Raw genomic sequence first — 16,023 nt, forward strand, 5'->3', positions numbered from 1 at the left:
GCGCCTTTCCTATGGGAATGCCCGATGTCACGAGCGTGACACTTTTCTCGTCTGTGTGCAGTGCAGTGATTGACTAAACCCGATTCAGAGTTTTTTCCTCACCCACCCGCTCTTGCTTATCAGTTCAACAAACTATTAGTAGGTTAAGAAAAAGGAAAACAGTAATTAAAAGTTGCATTGTTAAACTGTGTCCCCTGTGTTTACAGCAGTTTTTCACTAAACCTGGGACTGTGAAGGGATTACAAAGAAGGTGATTAATATAGTCCTTTTTAAGGTTATGTGATTTCTCCCCCCCACCCAGCCCCCGCCCCACCCCCGCCCCCCCTTCCCCACCCCAGATGAAAGTAGAAAGACCATGGCAATAAAGAGTAAGTGGTCACTGCAGTGTCTTCTCCCTTCAAAAGATCCAACTGCTGCTGAGGTAGAAATCGAATGTCGGCGCCCCCTAATCCTCTTCTGCAGACTCTTGTGAGGATGTCTCTTCAGTCTCCTCCTGAAACACACAGAGGGCACAACCATTACACCGTGTGGGCCGTTCTTACCGACAGTTCAGAGGTGACCTGTTCCCACAGCCCATTATGCTGGCTTCAAAAAAAGGATGCGGATGATTGGCAAGCCCTCATTCCCAGGGCTTCTTAAACTGTAATTGAGGAATCAAGGTGTTTTTTTTTCCCAGAGCAGTCATTAGCCGCTGTTGACTTAAGGCTTGACATCATGGCGGCTGGTCAGCAAATTCAATTGTTTGCAGTTCAGAGAATGTCAGGCTAATGTAAGCTTACTCGCCAATTAGAGTAAAAAAGAAATGGATAGATTTTTCCCGACAGCATGCCGGCCATCAGTTTTAAAAACCAGTGCACAAGTAAGCAAAAAATAAAGGGAAATCCTTTCTTTGAGACACAAAGGAACCTGTCCAGCAGATACTGGTAGAGTCATGGCGGATAGTTTTATGACGCTTGCTAGATGCTTTTAGGCATGGTTTGTTATTGTTCCCATTTGATAGACAAGAAAGTCAAGGCACGGCAGGGAATGCACCCAAAGTTACAGAGGGAGTAGGGCCAGGAATTGGGCCGAGCCAGACGGGCGTCAGAACCCATGTGAGACCAAGATGCCAGCACTTCCATGTGAGCTGACTACTAGCTTCCTTTCCAAATCGAGTTCCTCGTTCTTGTATTTATTAAAGCACATTTTAAGACAATGAGCAAAGTTTGGCCTACCGGCTGGATGTCAATGCTAAATCCACATCTACCAAACATTTAATGGTGGGCTGGCCAAGCAGAGAAAATCTAATATATATGTTTTTGCAGGGCCTCCTCTTCAAATAAATCTAATTCTTCCTTCTCTTTTTCTTTCTTTCTTTTTTTTTTTTTTTTTTCCTGATTCCTTATGGCTCTGGAATTTGTTGTAGTTTCTGCAAGCTGGCTTGAGCTGCACGGTTCTCTTTCCCTTTGCTTATTTAACAAATGTGCAGTACCTTTCAGGACATGGGTGGTAAAGCGGAGACAATAAACATTTCTGATAAAAGTGTCGTTAGTGAGAGGATGATTTTTATCAAATGCTGCACATTGTCTCATAAGACGGCATGTGAAAAAGATCTGGGAGAAGAGGTAAACATTTACTCCTGCCGCAAACTGAGCCTTTTTAAGAATGGCCAGCTTAAAACAGCTTATAACAGTCTTCATACTTTAATAGATTTGATTTTCCACATGGCTTCATTTTGTCTGGGTGGCTAACTGACACAATTTATACCTCTCTTCCTTTCCCAGGTCACTACAGTACACCATTCAGTAAAGCATGCCTTAAAGCTTGTCTGCATTATATGACCAAACTTCCATTCATTAGTGTTTGAAACACTTCAGCTGTGAAGGAGTTCCTAAATGCTACCATGTGTGACGCTTTTGCGTAAGAGCAGCAAACGGGAGGAAAAAACCCCACAAAAATGGGCACTCACACACTCACAAGAATGCACGCGCACGCACACACAACACTCACTCTCCCTTACACACTCTACCCCAGGCTTTAATCACAGACCACTGCTTACTGCAAACCCCTCGCAAAAGGTTTCAAACTTTCTCTTCCCCCAAAGACTGAGAAAGCTGTAAATCCTGGGAATAAACACACATGCAAATGAATGGATTACAGTTAAAAAACATAACCACAGCAGCATCAAGTCATGAGATTTCACACCAGTTTTGTTTAGTCTGCTTCGGGTTATGTGGGAAATGTGGAACGTATGAAGCTACCTCCCCTCCGCTCCCAACCCCCACACGGAGGGCTCCACATATTTAAGCAGCAGGTTTATACCTCTTGATAGGCAACAGGCCATGACCCTGAGATTCTCTCTGGAGTCCCGGCCACAAAGGAGGATGTAGCATGATCAAAGCCACAGACAGACGAAAGAGAGGCAAGCCAAGGTTCAGCTGCCCTATGACCTTGTCTTTTCACTCAATATTTAAAATCCATAAAGTCACTAAGCCGTTCGGCAGATCCACTCTTCATCCATCCCCCCAAGACTCACTTCTCATTATGACACAAGGTGTGAACTTAGGGTACTGCTCTGAAACAGTTTACAGCATGAAGGCTGGCAGGTATATTGTATTCCTTCTTCTTATGGTTAACAAATTAATAGAACTCGGTCAAGCTGGAAAACCTTCTGGATTTAGCTGTAATTACTCCCGTTTCTAACTGCCCGATTTTTCTATACTATCTGGAAACCAAATTACTTCCAAATCCGGAAGGAAATAGAATTTTCAGGCCATGAACTTACAAAGACCTTGTAGTAGATGGAATGCGATCAGCTTTTAAAACATTCCCAGAAACTTTGCTTGATTTGAGATCTTGAAGCTCCCGATATGTAAGTGGTTTATTTAAATGCCTTAGACACAACTCAGCTGAAAATGATGGTCCCTCATGTTTCCTTTACTTAAAACAGCTCTTAACACAACAGGGATAGTTGTTTGACTAATGTATCTTTCCGCTGACCTTGAAATTCTTCTACTAGTAGCTGTCAGTTAGTAACAGGCATGTAAGTAGGATGTCAGAGGGTGGGAGCCTCACTCTGTTAACTTTGGGAAATAATGTTGGCTCTCACATGCTCCGAATGATGGTTTTCTCAAATGTCTAGTTAGTGCTCGTCTTGGCATGGCCCCGACTGGCCACCCTCCAAGGGACAGCATGGCTGCCAAGCGGCTGACGATGGGGTGTGTGGCACTTCTCACCTCTGCAAACCTCTGTTCTCACCTTTTCAGTGACTTAACTTTTGCTGTATGTGTGGTTGCTGTGACCAATTATGGGTATAATTAAGAGAAGAAAAATCTTCCCTGTGAGGAAAAAAGATGAACTTGGAAAACCCGCCCTCGGCTACCTTAAGTGTCACAGCTGACCAGACCTCACACGGGGCCCCTTCTATGGTGCAAAGTGTGGACGGAAACCGGTGATGTAAGGGCATCAGCAGCTGGCTCTGGTGTCCCCAAGGAATCTTATTTCCATAGTAGAGTAGGTGGTTGGGACCCCTGAGATTCAATCCTCTTCAGTGACTTAGAAGACACTGCCACTCATTCTAGACAATAGGTTGCGCCTTGAGGTATCTACCTAAATGACTTCACATTTGCAGCATAGGGCCAAAGGACCTTTGAGCTTGTGTAGCCCCCCAAGAGCAGCTCTGAGGCAATAAGGAGATGGAAACTTGATAGCCAAGAGTTACACACATCTCATTAGAAACTAGTCCGCAAGGTGGGAAGGCAAACAGCAACAGCCTGGTCAAGGAGGCTAACTGTTGGAATGGGGCTTCAGGAACGCAGGATAAAAGGACTTTTCCAAGTGGAAGTGCACAGTGACATTTTTATGAGCACTGGCCACCGAGACCTCTAAACACTGAACAGCTCCCGGCCGTTCACGCGGCTACTTTACAAAGACAACTGAGGCTGCACCACATCGGGGTGAAACATGCGAGTGTTTTGGGCAGAAAACTGATGAGAAGGAAAGGAAAGTGGGCAGAGCTGGAGAGCTATATTTTTATAACGACTCCTGGAAAATTACACTCATTTTGCCTTGGTTTTTCTTTCGTTCATGAAAAAAAGGAATTTAATAAATGTAACTCTTTCATTGCTTTGGTTAAGCTTGAACAAACACCCCACTAAAACCTAGAAATAGAGTTCGCACTTATCTCCATCCTGCATGTGGCATTTACCTTTGGGTGTACTTCCGCTCATGGACTCAAAAGGAGGAAGAAGACAGCCCAATATCCAACCTTATCCTCTAATGCCTGATGGAATTTTAAAATGTCTTAAGAGTCTAATCATAGATCTTAGCACACAGACACAAGTGAGGGTGTGTGCTGGAGGAAAGTTTAGTACTTAATGTGAGAGCTGAAGCTCTGGGTTTAATTTTCAGATGCAGACTAAACAGCAGGTCTGCAGTGGAAGGGAGGCCAGTGAATTCTAAATGGAACCGGGAAACGGAAATACTCTCCTTGCAAATTTTAGGACTCAGGTCCCCACGATCCCCCTCTTTGTGTGTAGTAAGGAGTGCAAAATCACAGAAGTCCATGTCAGCTTTAATAAATCCCTATTTTTTTCTTCTTGATTGCAAAGAATTCTGCAACTCTTTTATTATGAAATGCTTCAGGCTAAAAAATACATTTGTAATTTCAGCTATCTTGCCAATAAACCTACAAATACCTGGTTGTCTAGAAAGAGTCATTATAGTTTCATGACAAATTCTTTTTGTCATCTTAATATGTTCAACTCCTTAAGGACTCGGAATGACACATGTAAGAGTTTTTCACGTTCCTGAATATCTCCAGCCAGTCCCATCAGAACAGAAATAATGGACTCTCTGCCTCAGCAGCAGTGACCAGAAACGGATTTTTCAAGTTCCATCTGTAGCTAAGTGACCCACAAGACCACAGAGCTGAGTTTTTCTCTTTCTCTGTCAGATATTTTAATTTAAAATGGATTGAGGCTGTTTAACTTAATGGAAAGTGATTATTTCTTCCAACTAGGAAAACTTTACATCAGATTTTTAAAAAAATATGTTAAATGGAACATATATAAACCAGATATTCTGGCAAGTGGAAGGTATGCTGGTGGAATTGCTAGGAGGGAAAAATTTGGTTTTTAACAGGAGACTTAAGAAGTTGGGATATTTAAGGCATTTGTACTCCATACTTTATTTTAGCTTTATGTGTCTAGAAAACACAAGCGTCAGGACTACCTTGCATGTGTTACCATCAACTTAATAAAGTTAGTGTTAAGGTCTTTACTGAGGGACGTTTAAGGAAAGAAGGTTGATCCTGGAGGTTGCTGACCACCGACATCAACCCTGACATTAATGGCTTGTGTGACTCATGCCATATTCTCACTGTGTCAGGCCAGTAATGACAATACCCATCTACTTGCCCAGCAGGGTGTGAGAAAAAAATGTGACAACTGAACGGGAAAATTTTGAAAAAAACAAAACAGAACAAAACAGTATAAGATCCTGTAAGATATAGTGTAGAATAATTATTGTTAATTACAGTTACTCTTTCTATCTTTATTTCTTTACCTGTGATTCAATGAGAGGCTGCTGAGAAAGAAAATTTTAAATAATGCCCCCAAAAGAAAACAAACGAGATGTCTTTGATTTCTAAAATGCACTCCTGTTTGTCTCATCTGCACCCTCGATCAAGGTTCTGTCACTTGAAAGTATCGTAAACAGAGGTAACATTCAACTATGATACTACGGATTTCTTTCCAGGGGTGAAGGGATATTTATCAATATCTTGAGAAGAGAGTCACACTTCACAGATAGGGAAATCATTTCATGTATAAACTAACTGCAAGTTTCAGGATCCTGTAAGTCACCACTTCTGAGGGCCACGAGCTCTATCGATTTTCCATGCCAGTTCTAATGCTTACTGAAGGAGCCTCATGTTTGAAAAATAGCTAAAGATGTAGCAAAAGGATTTTTGCATGAAGGAAGCATTCAGAAGAAGGACATTTATTTCAACATCTCTGAAACTGTTGAGGAATGTTCTTGTTTTTACAGTTTTTATTTTTATTTATTTTATTCTTATTCTTATTATTTTTAGTGAGGGAGAGAGAGGGGCAGAAGAAGAGGGAGAGAGAGAATCTTAAGCAGGCTCCATGCTTAGCGTGGAGCCCAACTCGGGGCTTGATCTCATGATCCTGAGATCATGACCTGAGCCAAAATCAAGAGTCGGGTGTTTAACCAACTGCACCACCCAGGCACCCCCGCAAAACTTTTAAATTGATTACGTCAAAGGGTGTTTAGTGGTTATATTCCAGACGTGTTTATTGGTTGGTGGCAAAGACCAGCCGAAAACTTTTCTCTCTTGCTTTTCTTTGTGTGTAAAGTTTTGCATATCTGTTGTGTTTGTTGCCAGGGAAGAGAATATTCCTGGATTTTAATCAAACGTTTTTCACCGAACATTTTTTGTTGTCCTGAGCTGGGACTTTTGAATAAAATAGGAAAATATCAGTAATAATAGTAAGTCAACAAACAATTTCTCAATATACACTCGAGTGTTCTGCAAACACTTCCTGAATGTAAAGGAAGTGTCCTGGACCAAGCAAGATATTGCTATTCAAACATTAAGGATTTTTTTTTTTTTAAGAAAGATCAGGTTTTAAAACCAGTTACTACTTATTCATATTAATTTGGGTCAGCATGTTTGGATAATGAGGAGAAAGTTTGCATATTGAGTCAACGATTGGTTTTTATTCAACTCACCTCAAAATGCAGAGGAAAACAGGCAGACACTGTCATTTTCCTTTTTAGCCTAATCCATGGACTTTACCACATGGTTAAAAACAATCATACTTAAAAAAACTCCTATAGGAAATCTGGCAAGCCTAGAAACACTAAATTTTGCCCTGTGGAGGTTTATGTATTGCCCCAAATTGAGTGATGTTCTTTCACTCCTTTTAGAAGTTTATGTCATCTCTCTGAGACATTCCCTGACAAGACACAGCTGAGTTCACCTTGCCCATATTTCTTTATGACAAGGGTTAGCCAAACTAGTTACTTTGTGTGCTTATGGTTAGTAATCATTTTGCTATGTTTCCTTGCCCTACCCCTGTGCTGTTACATCCTTGAGCGACTTTACTGTAAGGGTTAAATGCTGGTTTCTCCTGTGCTAGACTCTCCTTTTCCCTTGACCTCTGCAATGTCAGAGGTCAGAGGTTAAATCAAAAAGTATTTCGTATACAACAAAACAGTGCCACTAGGCCGGGCTTTGATAGAATTCTTCATGTTTTGCCAGTTGGTACCAAACATTTACTGGCCCACAAAATGTTTTACCAGCTTGAAAGAGCATAAGTAGGAAAATAAATAAATCAGTACTCTTTATGACTTAGGCAGCATAAATCACTGTGTTCCCTGAGTGAGTAGAAGAGTGACTATTTGCAAGTCTGATTTATTAGGAACTATTTGCTGCATTGGCCAAGGTACCATTTAGAAGACGAGTGTTAGATTGAGAATGCTCTCCCCTCTGTCTCCTCTCCCCTTTGTGTGTCTAGACCAAGAGCCCCCAGTAAAATGCCTTCTTTAAGAACAAGACGCTGATTGCCATTCATCAACTTGCTTGTCCCAAAATGAAATCTCTCATTTTGCTCCAAACAATGTTTAGGTTGTTTGAAATATAAACATCCTTAAAACGGCCCTTGAAGTCCCTGTAAAAACATTCAACCTTTTTTTTTCAAGAGGGGAAAAAAATCCCATGATAACCAGGCTTATTGAGAATTCTTCGCCCAGGTACACACCACCCACAGAAGATGTTACTTGCAGGTAAAAATTCTCCTTGGAAACAGAAAGCTTTGTTTCTACTCTTTTAGAAACAGAGCACTTTCCAAGCCTCTCATTGGGAATTGGGAAACTGAAAAGGAGCAGGTTTACACTTGTCTTAATTGGTAGAGGTGGAGCTTGCCAGGACAACAACAACGAGGAAATTGGGTTGAAAGTTAAGGAGAACTGTTAGGATTTTTAAAACCTGTGTTCCCTTTGGGTAGGACTCAGGTGAGAAAAAAAAAAAGTGTCTGAATTAAAGAGCAGGAGTCCCTTCTGATCTCCGCGTAAAGCCTTAAAAGAAGGAAATCAAGAAACAGTAAGATAGCCGACGAACCAGCAAAACCTTTTTAGAAGTTTGCCATGGTATGAGATTTATTCATATCAAAATAAAAACTCAAGGAACAACGCTCTATCAATAATAATAACCTGACACTCTTACGGTGTTATCTTATAAAAGCAACAATGACAACAAATCCTACCACCATTTCCTACTAAAGTTAAGGACGTGATCCATGTGGTTGAGAAGTCAACCGCTTCAAATTGCTAAAAAATGAACATATTAGCTAATTTCTATTTATTGCTTAATTTGTCATTTTAAATAAAAATTTGGCAGAGTTCCCCAGGAAGCTGTGTTTTCACAGTTTTTGTAATTTAAAAAATTAATGTGACTATTGCAGATTTTTCTCTTTAAGATTGTTAAGAGGCCATTAACTTTCCCGTGAGGATGTGGGACCCACTTGAGGTCTCTCGCTCATGGCGCCTGGTGGGCTTTATAAACACAAACCCCTGCAGTAGGGCTTCCCTTAAATTTTTATTCTTCTCTGGACACATGTATTTATATACATAACCATATATTGAGATTTTGAAACTTAAAATTCTGGACTTGTCTCCTCAGAATGAATTTTGCTGCTTTGTATTCCAGTTTCAAGAAGTGGCATTCTTGAGGCTCTGGGGAACTTGCAGAGTTTGATGGCATTAGGATATTTTACAATAGAGTCTTTGTAATTCCATATAAATGTGACATACATACAAGAAAACTGATTCTGACTGCTTTAGTCTTAATGAGAGGATGTGGCAGTTACTGTAACATTTCCCCCTTAGTTAAAACAATCTTCATTTTTAAAACAGTGCTGTGAAAAAGATAGCAGTTTTGAACTAATGCGAGTTCTAGGATTTTTGAGGGTATAAATCTCTGGAAAGGAAAAACCCAGCAGCCAAAAATAAGTCAGAACATAGCAATACGCTCTGGAATTTATATAATTTCGAATCTCTCCAAATTTTCTTGGGAGCAAGGGGTTATGTTATTATCCCAGTCCATAGATGGGTAAATAGGGAACAGAGAGATTAATTCACCCAGTGACGGGGCCAAAAAGCAAAACCTAGGTATTCTTTACACAGCGCTGAGCCCTTTTCTTTAGATGTAAAATATTTAATTGTATTAAAATATTCACCACCTCAAAACAGGATCTGAATGGAGCCCCTCAAAGTACTGTTGATGAAGAGAGGATATGAGCCTGAGTTAATCCAGACTGCCACATGGAAAAGCCATCTGGGAGGGTATTTTGAAATAAACAGATGGAAAAGGAAGAGATCCTTTTGTATGTAGTGTTAAATTTACATTATCCTCCATGAACTTCCACGTAGCCCCCATGTTTATATAATTCATCACTGTATCCTTAGACAACAAAGATTAGGAAGCCCAATGAGCTCACTTTTTTTTTTTTTTAAACTCTGAACTCTTCCTTTGGAGGGCAAATCTGGAGCAGGTTTGTAAGACAGCCAGATGGATCAGTGAAGACCAACCCAATCCATCTGTGCCTTCTTCCATAGTCCTGATTCTCTCGAGAAAGAATTTGTGATTTCTTGGTATATTACTGACCAATTTGCCATCAGTTTTGGCTACACTGATAATCTCCACCTATGATTTATTTGTTTCTGCCTCTCTACTTGGGAATATGCCACTCACTTCACTGATAACATCTTCCTTTCTTTCCCTAATTTAGGTCTCCATTTTCCCCTCTGCAACTAAACAACAAAAACAAATCAAAAGTCTTCCAGGGGTGCCCAGGTGGCTCATCAGTTAAGTGGCCCACTCTTGATTTCAGCTCAAGTCATGATCTCAGGTCCTGGGATCGAGCCTGTGTTGGGCTCCCTGCTCAACAGGGAGTCGGCGTGGGATTCTCTCTCCCTTTCCCTCTGCCCTTCCCCCTGCTCACTCACACGCACTCTCTTTCTCCCTCAAATAAATAAATAAATCTTAAAAAAAAAAAGTCTTCCAGGAATTATCCCCTTAAGTAACGCCTGGCATTCCACTCATCCATCTGTATCCCCTATGTGCCTCATATACATTGGCATTCTGTGGTCATTTGTTCAACAAATGTTTAAATGTCTTCTCATGTGTGTTCACCGAGTATTTTCTTCACCCCTGGCTGGCTACACGTTAGAATCATTCAGGGAGTTCATAAAAAATAATGATGCTTGAGTCTTCAGATCAAATAACCAGAATCACTGAAGGGTGGGGTCAGTGTGTAGGTAAACTTGCTTGCCAGGAAAAAAAGGTCCTGATTTGTAGTAGCTGTCAATTTCCATGGGGTAAATACTCACACCATAGTGGATTTTAAGCTACCTACCTGACATCACCAAACATACAATTTGAAAGAGATGCTTACAACTGGCTCACTAGGGCTGGCTCCGCACACACTACTGGGCAGGGTTCAGGCATATATATATATGTGTGATACTGAGATATATATAACAGCCACATAAACACACACACGTGCACACACACACACACACAATCTCTAGGTTATTCTAATATGAAGCCAATGTTAAGAACTTTTTAACTAGATTACACATTTCTCAGATGCAGTAACTGTTTTTGTTTGCCTCATCTTCCCTACAACACCAAGAATAGAGAATGAATCAATGTCGTTAACAGACCACATAAGGTTATTAACCTATTGTTCACAGCCAGTGATGCAACAGTGAACACTGCAGTGTTCCCAATGCACTGACCCAAATGCACTGACTTTTAAATTTACTTTCTCTTGAAGTTCTTACTGATGAAAGTTGAGAGGCTAAATATATTTGGAATCTCCTACTTAAAATGTTTTTGTTTATATTTTGTTTATTTAAATATTGTTTACAAACAAACACTGGGTATTTACTTTTAGTACTCCTTACCACTCTTGGCTTTTAAGGGGGCAGCCCTGAGAATTTTTTTTCATGTTAACTCTGCTTTTATTTTACTTAAAACACACATGTAATTATTGACACACTTTCCCTATATGCTTACATGTGTTTAGAAGCTTCAATTTTCTTTCAAGCAGCATTTGTATAGAATAGTAGACACATATGATTGCTCAGATGGTCTTTCTCAGGCAAGACACCAGGGTGCAAAGTACATTTTTAGACACCTCTAAGGAAAAGATCCCATGGATATTTTAAAGTATATGAAAGAGCTCTACAAAGAACAGAAGTTGGTAACCCATGGCACGGGGTAACGACGTACTTCAGCAGGTTCTGTATGATCTATTCAGATCTCCTGGGCATCTTTTTTTTAAGATTTATTTATTTATTTTAGTTGGGGAGGGGCAGAGGGAGAGGGAGAGAGAATCTCAAGCAGACTCTGAGCTGAGTGTGGAGCCCAACACAGGACTCGATCCCACAACCCCCAGGCCGTGACCCCAAGACCATGACCCTGAGATCATGACCCAAGTGGAAACCAAGAGTCAGAGGCTCAACTGACTGCGCCACCCAGGTGCCCCTTCCTGGGCATCTCTCCCCTAAACCCAGAGGTGGAGAATAGTAGGACATTCTTAAATTTTAATAACAGCTCACATACTTGGCAATCATGGTTAATTTATTCTTCAGGTTTTTTTTTTCCCTTCCAGATATACTTCCTCAATAAATATGATTCTTCTGTTTCTACGTATAGATTATATTCAGGACAAGGAACACCAGGCATAAAGAATAAAAGAAGTAAAACTGGTTCCTAATTTTGATGTTGCTAAAACTACAGAAAATCTGATTCAGCCAATGAGGAAGGACCTGAGGGTTCATCAATCTGCAAAGCTGGGATAACTTAATTTCCCAGTTCCCCAGCCTTCTTTGGGGGTGTTTTGGGATTATCAAAGGTTATGGAATAAAGCAATAAACAGATTATGTTCCTGTCATAAGTCACAATATATTTTTCAGCTAATAAGTTCTGTATCAAGTCAATGGAATATGGATAGATAGAAGGAAAGGACAAAATTTGATGTTTAAGAGTTGGCAAAACACGTGATAAGATTATTAAATATTTGTTTTATATGAGGCACAGAAATAAAGATTTTACTTTTTAAAGTATATTTGCTTTGTATACTTCCGGCCTTGATTGTCTAGGGTTTTTTTTTTTTTAAGATTTTATTTTTAAGTAATCTCTATACCAAACGTGAGGCTTGAACTGAAAACCTGGAGATCAAGAATTGCATGCACTATGGACGGAGCTAGCCAGGCACACCCTAGGGTTTTTAATGACATAATCTCAGACTATGTATTCCTGGCTTTGTCTGAAGGACACAACAAATTTGCAAGAATACTGTGATGCTGACATAATCAAAACTAGAAAAATTCTAATTAAAGATTTAATTTGGGGTTGGGACGCCTGAGTGGCTCAGTCGTTAAGCGTCTGCCTTCGGCTCAGGTCATGGTCCCAGGGTCCTGGGATTGAGGCCCACGTTGGGCTCCCTGCTGAGCAAGGAGCCTGCTTCTCCCTCTCCCACTCCCCCTGCTTGCGTTCCCTCTCTCGCTGTCTCTCTGTCAAATAAATGAATAAAATCTTAAAAATCTTAAAAAAAAAAAGATTTAATTTGGGGTCATATCTTTTTCACTCTATATTAATTATAGAATAATAGGATAATTAACTATATTAATTTCACTTTTTATATTAATTGGGAGGAAAAAATCATAATAACTATCTCTTACCTGAGCAGGCTTCTTCTGAACGACTTGTTGTGGCTAGGGAAGAAACAAACAAAAAGAACTGTTATATTTTAAAAGGAAACATACATAATGAAAATAATTAAGTATACACGTTTTAAATATAGACACTTGCCTGCAAAGTAAAGACAAAAAATTGGTTCTAAAATTAGATTCACTTGAGGAGTCAAAGGGGCTAATTTGTTAATATTTTGTTTAAAAACACTCAGCTTTCTTGAGATACAATTTACATACCATAAAATTCACCCATAAGGTATATAATTCAAAGTTTCTTTCGTATATTCAGAGAGTTCTAAAATCACCATCACGACGTAGTTTTAGAACATTTTCACCTCCTTTCAAAGAAACCCCATACCCATTATCGACTGCTCCCCACTCCCTCCTGCCTTACCAGTCACCCTCCCATTCCCTAACCAACCACTCAACTTTCTGTCCCTATAAATTTTCCTATTCTGGACATTTCATGTAAATGGAATCATCCAGTATATGGTCTTTTGTGTCTGGCTTCTTTGACTTAGCACCATGTTTTCCGGGGTCATCTGTGTCGTAGGCACCCATCAGTACTTCATTACTCTTTATGACTGAATAACATTCCACTATATGGATATACTACATTTTGTTTATCCACCCATCAGATGATGGACATTTGGGTGGTTTCCACCATTTGGCTATCATGAATAATGCCATGAACATTCATATATAAGTTTTAGTGGAGACATGTTTTCATTTCGTTTGGGAATAGATAGCTTGGAGTGGAATTCTGGGTCATACAGGTAACCCTATGTTAAACATTTTGAGGAGCCGCCAGACAGTTTTTCAAAACAGCTGCACCATTTTACATTTCCACCTACAGCATATGAGGGTCCCAATTTCTCCATATACTTGTCAACACTTGGTAATGCCTGTCTTTTTAATTATAAACATCTACTGGGTGTGAAGTTCAATGTCACTGTGGTTTCGATTTGATTTTCCCTAATGACAAATGATGTTGAACATCTTTTCATGTGTTTATTGGCAATTTGTATATCTTCTTTAGAGAAATGTCTATTCAGATCTCTCGCTCATATTAAAGTTTGTTTTTTCATTATTGCGTTGTAGGAGTTCTTTATATGTTCTGGATGTGAGTGTCACTGGAATATGATTTGCAAATGTCTTCTCCCATTCTGTGGTTTGTTCACTTTCTTGATGGTTTCATTTGCAGCCTATTTTGTTTTATTTACATCTGTAGCTCTTAAATTATATATGTAGAGCAGAATTCTCTTTTTTGAGTGAAACATCTGAGGGAAGTTTTTTCTACCCAGCCTAAATTAATTTTCCAACAATTGGAATATTCGAAAGATATTTAAGTTATTCTTGGTTAATGTAAGAGTAGGATCTGAAGCCCAAGCTTTTTGATGGATTACTTCCAGTACTCACTCTCAAGTCCAACTAGAAGCCTTACTTCTTCTATCTACACATCACTAGGATTTGCAAACACGACGGAGCCACTCTGATGTGGGTCGTGACATGCTTTTGTGGCACAAATGAAAAAAATAAAATCACTACCGTTCTCCCAAATAACAGAAGTTGGGGCCAAGTCACCATATCACGGGGCATAGAGCTCCTATTCATTTTCATCCCTCTTGGAATTTCTATGATGGTGTGATGGTCCTACTGCTGATGTAGTAAACATGTTAGATAAAAATCATCAGAGCTTTTTTTTAGATGAACAAGATAAAAAAAACTTTTTAAAATGACAAAATACTTCTGTTCACTGAAAAGAAAAGTGCTCTTCCCTTTGCCTATAAGTCACAGGGGAGATGACATCCTAAAAGCCCAGACTGTGAGATGATCTTTTCTGCAGGTGGTACTGAACCAAGGATGATGAAGACTTCTTGCCTCTTAGGATTCCGAAGGGTGTGCTGAGAGAGTATTCATTTCACAAGAGTCATTTGTAAGGACAGACCACTTTCTTCCTTCTCTTTCTTCCTGCCGATGACACCTGTACACATGTTTACTCCCAAACCGTTTCAAATCCCCACACATTCTTGCAGGCTGACTGGTTTCTATGGACCAGAAGTTCCCCTCCTCTTTTGGCTGAGGATCCCGCATTCATGGGACTCCTGCACACCGCGGGGCTCAATGAAAATCCTCTGTAAGGGCTGCCAACTCACCCGATTTTCCATGAATGAGGTCCTGACACTTCAATGAGGGGAAAGACAATGTCTGAACCTCAGCCAGCCCTGGCTCCCGGCCTAGTCGGTGTCACAGAACTCCTACCAGCTGCCCCTCCACACAGCACTTCATACTTCTCAGACCACCAAACAAACAGACCCTTGAATGCTCTCACTGCTGGTTGGGGTGATGGCTGCCAGGATGTTTTCCCAGCCTCTGGCACCCAATGGCTCCAGACGGTGCCGAGAAAGTTTTCTGTGGTTGTTATTTTGTTTTGTTTTTATTTTTATGAATGGCTTTGGTAGAAAATGCAGACGGAAGCATAATACTACAGCCATTCATAAAAAGGAAAAGGCAACAAACGATAATCTGGAAATCTTCTGGGACACCAAACAAACCGCAAGTTTTCTTATCTTCCTCAGGGCGTCTCCTAGCTTAGGACTAAGTGTTGATACCTAAAAACCAGTTGCCTCTTAGGATTCTTGTCATCAAAAACATGGTTGGCCCCTACATCCCTAGAAGAAGAACTGAATAATATCAACTTGCATATGAATCGGTAGTGTGGTTGGCGGTATATTTCCCTGCACCTTCATACATGAGTCGTATTTTACACGTGCATTTCCCATATAGAGGCTAAAATCCTTTGTATTTTTAACAGCTGCTGCCCCTTTGTGACCAGGAGGGCCCAGGCCTTATTATTTCCATTTTTTTTTTTTTACAGGGAAACTAAGGCATAGGGAATCAAAATGACCTCCCCTAAGATCATTTTCTAAAGCTAAAACAACTTGAGTCTTCTGCTTCTTTTAATCCCCTGTATAGTACTCTGAAGAAACCCATTTTCTTCCTTAAACTTCCCCCTCTAAAGTCAAATTCAAATCCAGATCCAATTCAGGAGGAGAGTGGCCTTGACTTCTACTTCCAGATTCCCCTTCTTTGGGATCTCAGGATTCCGCACTGCCGCCATGGGCAGAGGAAGCCCCCAGCTTCCTGGGCAGGGCCCAGCTCTGCTTTACAAGGCTGCAGGTGACAGGTGAATGCCAGAGGACACGAGTTAGGCCCCACAGGGCCAGCTGATCCCCTGGCTCCCACTTGGAGATTCTT

The 16,023-nt window shown here is 40.4% G+C and overlaps 1 protein-coding gene across 1 annotated transcript in view; it reads right to left on the reverse strand.

Moving 5' to 3' along the window:
* Positions 1-363: 363 nt before the first annotated feature.
* Positions 364-16,023, reverse strand: part of HMGA2 (high mobility group AT-hook 2) — a 135,345-nt gene continuing 119,685 nt past the window's right edge. Inside the window, exons 4-5 of the mRNA XM_027595188.1 lie at positions 12,754-12,786; positions 364-493 (exon numbers count right to left, since the gene is read on the reverse strand). Coding sequence (XP_027450989.1) covers positions 446-493; positions 12,754-12,786 — 81 coding nt within the window. The 3' untranslated portion in view covers positions 364-445. The remainder of the gene's footprint in view (positions 494-12,753; positions 12,787-16,023) is intronic.

This window comes from Zalophus californianus, chromosome 9 (assembly GCF_009762305.2).
Source record: "Zalophus californianus isolate mZalCal1 chromosome 9, mZalCal1.pri.v2, whole genome shotgun sequence".
In the NCBI taxonomy this organism is placed as follows: domain Eukaryota; kingdom Metazoa; phylum Chordata; class Mammalia; order Carnivora; family Otariidae; genus Zalophus; species Zalophus californianus.